At 36.7% G+C, this 5,876-nt stretch overlaps 1 protein-coding gene across 1 annotated transcript in view; it reads left to right on the top strand.

The window, feature by feature from the left end:
- LOC104983907 (zinc finger protein 665-like) overlaps positions 1-5,258 on the top strand; it is an 8,603-nt gene extending 3,345 nt beyond the window's left edge. The window contains exon 2 of the mRNA XM_010833434.1: positions 2,736-5,258. Within this exon, the coding sequence (XP_010831736.1) occupies positions 2,736-4,648 (1,913 nt within the window). The 3' untranslated portion in view covers positions 4,649-5,258. The remainder of the gene's footprint in view (positions 1-2,735) is intronic.
- Positions 5,259-5,876: the final 618 nt, after the last annotated feature.

Below are 5,876 nucleotides of genomic sequence, written 5' to 3'. Positions count from 1 at the left end.
CAGACACGACTGAGCAACTTCACTTTCACTTTTCACTTTCATGCATTGGAGAAGGAAATGGCAACCCACTCCAGCATTCTTGCCTGGAGAATCCCAAGGACAGGGGAGCCTGGTAGGCTGCCGTCTATGGGGTTGAACAGAATCAGACATGACTGAAGCGACTTAGCAGCCACAGCAGCAGGGTCCATCTGTGCTGACTTTCTGAAGGGTTTTTATTATAAATGGCACTTGAATTTTGTCAAAACCTTTTCTGAATCTATTGATGATCATATGGTTTTTAGTCTTCAACTGTTAATGTGGTGTATCATAGTGATTAACTTGTGGATATTGAGAAATCTTTCATCCCTGCAATAAATCCCATTTGAACATGGTATGATCCTTTTATGTATTAGTAACTGTTTGAATCTGCTCTTTTGAACTCAGGGAAGGTCTAGGAGAATAATGCCTTTTTCTACAAAAAGGAGTTGGGTGCCTAAGGAAGGCTTTTGTAACTGGGAAGGTCGTCCAGAGTCAATTTCAATCCCTCATTTTCTTTGATGCTCCTCGATCTTGAGATGAACGTGTGTGGAAGAAGAAATGAAATAAATGTCCAAAAGAGAGGTTAATCATATTTGGCAGAGATACCCAGGTTTATATAGCCTTTTCCTGGATTTTCCTTCTGATTTCTGCTGATAAGATTCTTACACAATATCCGGGAATATTGTGTATGTTTTTCTTGAATATTAGCATTCCATTGTAACTTACAAAATTCACGGTTGGATACATTGCATTGTAAATAGTATAACAGATATTATCCTGCTTTCTCCATATATCACAGTCACTTTTTAAAATCTCTCTTGTTTCTGTCCCATACCCATAGTATAATGCCCATAAACTTGCTGAACCAGTTCTTTTCTTTTAAGGTCAGTATATTTGTTTGCACTCTCAGTTATCTTCACAAAGACATGCGGTCACAAGCTGATATCTGACATAAAGCTATGTACCCTATGCTCCACACAGGCCCTTTCTTAGTCCTGACCATTCCTCACATAGTACCTTGATATGGATGGAAACACTGTTCTCAACTACCACATCCCTCCACCTTTTACATACTCTCACTGTAAAGATCTCTGGCCATTTATTGAACAAGTTTCTCAGGACATGACCTAAATCACTCTGTGCATCCATGATGACTCACAACCCATTTCGAGATTGGATGGTTGAATAATAGTTAAATGGACTACTTCTGTCTTGTATCTTCCTTGATATTTTCTTTCTAAGTTCCTTGTATTTTTTTTTTAATATTTTCTAATCTATTCATTCGGTGGGTGGTCATGTTTACAAATAAGTTTTCTCAGTCTGTAGGTTCAGATTCATAACCTGCATCTCTTACCACTTTGTGCGCCATTTGGTGTGTCTCCTCCGATGATTAGAGAAAAACATGTTAATTTACCTCAAGCCTTTGAAAGCAGATTAGTGCTGTCAGTTGGCTTGCAGTAGTGCATGTTTTATAGTAAATACTCAAAATTTACTTCATGTTCTTTGTGATATGACTTTATCTACATATCTTTTTAAAATTTTATTAATTTTTTAATTGAAGGATTATTGCTTTACAGAATTTTGTTTTCTGTCAGACCTCAACTACATTATATCTTGTATGCTATTTACTTGCAACATTTTTCAGCAATATTGTGTCTGACCCTAGTCAATAAATACACAAAGCACCTGCTTTTTATTTATTATATTTTGGTGCCATTAAACCAGGTAATTAAGAATAGTGCATGGCTAGAGAGAAGCCTTCCTTCGTGGCTCAGTGGTAAAGAATTCACCTACCAATGCAGAAGATGCAGGTTTGATCCCTGAGTTAGGAAGATCCCGTGGAGAATGAAATGGCAACCCACTCCATTATTCTTGCCTGGGAATTCCCATGGACAGAGGAGTCCGGTGGGCTACAGTCCACGGGGTCGCAGAGTCAAATACGACTGAGCGACTGAACAACTGAACAACAACATAGGTAGGGATTGCTTTGGTTATTGAGTGTTAGAAAACTGGTGAATATTTTATGTCTTAATGTATATGTCATGTACAGATGATGGTCTTTTAGTGTGTATTCTGCAATACAGCTGACACATACTACTTGTTAACATTGTAAAATGCTTTTTCTTTTTTTGTACGTAGTTCTGTAGCAGATTTAGAAAACTATTGTTTCCAAAGAATTGTTTTAGTCATATTCTTCATTTTCTCATTTGTTTTCAATTGTAAACAACCAATTATGAATAGTTAATTATTAATTGGGTATGCTTGGTTTTAGATTATTTACTGTTACAATATATTATATATTGTTTAGAATTTATTTATGTACAGTAAGTATGCAGAACACAATAATAGTGTAATATTTTGCTTTTCAATTTGAGACAACTGTTGTTTGATACATTCCTAGGGGTCCTGGTAGAAGAATACTCTATTTTTGAGAGTTGGCCTAAGATTGCCCAACGTGAGTGTGTTTCACATATGGTATTTAAAACTAGGCTATCTTAACGGTGAATTTATGTTATCATGCTTTCTTTTTTTTTTTTTTTTATGCTTTCTTAAATTAAGAATTCTATTCATTTAATGTTTCTAAAAACTTAATGTCATCATTGTGGTGTTTCACAACTTGGTGTAAGTATTACTTTTGGTGTAATATATATTCAACATGAAAGATTTATTTTTGAATTATTATGAGCAGGATACCTGTGGTTCTTTTTATCTTGTAGATATCTCTCCTACACATCTGATCAAGCATTTACAACCCAAAGCGAACAGTGATAAACGAGAAATATTCCAAACATTGATGCTGGGAAGACCTGAAAGCTGTGAAATCAAACATTTTCATCTTTGGGAAAGTCAGGAAAATACGTGTGACTTTGAATGTCAGGGGAGAGATGACAAACGAAATTACAAAGGAACACCTGTAAGCCTTAATGGAAATATGCCTGATGGAATAGATTCACAAGATGGAAAGGATGCAGGAATCAAGCCCTTTGGAAGTAGGCTTGGATTTAACTTTCAGGATAAACTGCAGATATTTCAAACTGGCGGGATAATTTCTGAATATAATGAAGTTGAGAGATCTGTCAACAACAGTTTCTCATTTTCACCACTTCAAACAATTCCTCCTTGTGCCCAAACCAGTGTTTCTAGTATATATGGGAATGACTTTATAAATCCTTCAGTAGTAATGCAAGACCTCAAAGCACACAGGGAAAAACCTTACAAATGTGATGAGTGTGGCAAGGCCTTTCGTGTAAAGTCAACCCTTTTAAGTCATCAGACAGTTCATACTGGAGAGAAACCTTACAAATGTGATGAGTGTGGCAAGGCTTTTCGTTTAAAGTCAATCCTTTTAAGTCATCAGACAGTTCATACTGGAGAGAAACCTTACAAATGTGATGACTGTGGCAAGGCCTTTCGTTTAAAGTCATTCCTTTTAACTCATCAGACAGTTCATACTGGAGAGAAACCTTACAAATGTGATGAGTGTGGCAAGGCCTTTCGTGCAAAGTCAACCCTTTTATCTCATCAGACAATACATACTGGAGAGAAACCTTACAAATGTAATGAGTGTGGCAAGGTCTTTACTCACAGCTCAAATCTCAGGAGACATCAGAAAATTCATACAGGACAGAAATTATTTAAATGTCGTATATGTGACAAAGTCTTCAGCCGAAGTGAACACCTTGCTGGTCATCAGAGCGTTCATTCTGGAGAGAAACCTTACAAATGTAATGAGTGTGGCAAGCACTTTAATCAGCCTTCAAAGTTCATAAGTCATAAGAGATTACATACTGGAGAGAAACCTTACAAATGTGATGAGTGTGGCAAGGACTTTAGTCAACCTTCACAGTTCATAAGTCATAAGAGATTACATACTGGAGAGAAACCCTACAAATGTGATGAGTGTGGCAAGGACTTTCATGTAAAGTCAATCCTTTTAAGGCATCAGACAGTTCATACTGGAGAGAAACCTTACAAATGTGATGAGTGTGGCAAAGCCTTTTGTGTAAAGTCAACACTTTTTAGACATCAGACAGTTCATACTGGAGAGAAACCTTACAAATGTGATGAGTGTGGCAAGGCCTTTCATGAAAAGTCAATCCTTTTCAGGCATCAGACAGTTCATACTGGAGAGAAACCTTACAAATGTGATGAGTGTGACAAGGCCTTTTGTGTAAAGTCAACACTTTTTAGACATCAGACAGTTCATACTGGACAGAAACCTTACAAATGTGATGAGTGTGGCAAGGCCTTTTGTATAAAGTCAATGCTTTTAAGTCATCAGAGGGTTCATACTGGAGAGAAACCTTACAAATGTGATGAGTGTAGCAAGGCCTTTCGTGTAAAGTCAACCCTTTTAAGGCATCAGACAGTTCATACTGGTGAGAAACCTTACAAATGTGATGAGTGTGGAAAAGTCTTCAGTCAAAAACCACATCTTCAACTTCACTGGAGAATTCATACTGGGGAAAGACCTTTCAGATGTGATGAGTGTGGCAAGTTCTTCAGTCGAAATTCACACCTTACAAGTCATCGCAGAATACATATAGAGCAACCTTTCAAATGTTTCAAGTGTGGAAAATCCTTTACTCAGGTCTCAGCACTCAGTAAACATGAGAAAATCCATATATGAGAGAAATGTATGTGAATGTGGTATATGGTAGAAGTCTTCAAAATTCACACCCTACTGTTGGTCAGAAAATTCATTCTCCTGAGAAACCATACAAATATCATGAGTGTGGCAACATCTTAGGCTTCATCAGAAAATTCATACTGGATAGAAGCTAGATATATATGTATTTATTAGGTCTTTAGAACATGAATTCATTCTAGAAAGATTCCTCACCAATTTCACAGTTGTAAAAAAAAAAAAAAACCTATCCTCAGCTCAACATCTCACCAGTAGTATTAGAGTATTTATCCTGGAAAAAACACACAGCAATGTAATGTGTGTGGCAAGGATCTTACCCAAAAGTCACAAGATAGGAACATAGTGGAGCCATACTTCCCAGACTCAGTGGTTGTGGCAAATCCTTTACCTTTTTCACTATATGTATTCTCTGATGACTTTAATCCATGTACTCAGCAACTACAGTAAGTCCATATTTGAAAAGAAGCTGTAGAAATATTTTTGTGTAAAATAAACCTGAATTCTAACTCAGCAGAGATGATTCTTTGGGACAGTAGTCCACCATCTTTTTGGTCTCCTGGCTTTCTGAATAAAGTCACTATTCCTTGCCCAACAAGTAGTCTCTCAGTTTATTGGCCTGTTGTGTGGTGAGCTCTAAGAGCTTGGCTTTGGTAATACATTGATCAAACACATTTTCTACATGCATTTCCTGATGGTCTCTGGGAAGGAATTAGTGAGATGAAGGGGCCAACTTTATTAGATATGATTTGGTCACACCTGTATTTCCTGGAAACACACACAGCCTGAATTACGAGATTCAGCCGTGTGTGTGAATTAGCAACAGGGAGGGTGGAAAATAATGTAAAACTAGGACATGACTCATCATGGTCAGTAGGATCAGGAAGCCCTTCCATACATAGTTAAGCCTATCATAAAACATATAATAATAATATAAAACATTATAATAGAAAACACTATAATAATAGTTATAAAACATAACTATTCCTTTTGTTATAATCTGTTTCACACAAGCTTGTGTTCCCCTTTTTTTTATAGCTATAGGGAACTTGCAGTTTAATAAGATTTTAAATTGTATACTTGTCTTAATTAATCTGTTTCTTTGAAAAACGAATCCCTTTTGATTCTTGAATCTGGATGTAATCTGTGGTTGCCAGTAGATATTTAATGACACTGGGAAGAGGGTCCCATGGCAGGAGTTGCCTCCTGGCTA

This window comes from Bison bison, unplaced genomic scaffold (genome assembly GCF_000754665.1).
Source record: "Bison bison bison isolate TAMUID 2011002044 unplaced genomic scaffold, Bison_UMD1.0 scf7180017863674, whole genome shotgun sequence".
Classification (NCBI taxonomy): Eukaryota; Metazoa; Chordata; class Mammalia; order Artiodactyla; family Bovidae; genus Bison; species Bison bison.
The sequence above is the reverse complement of the archived record's forward strand: the minus strand, read 5'-3'. Positions and strand labels throughout refer to the sequence as shown.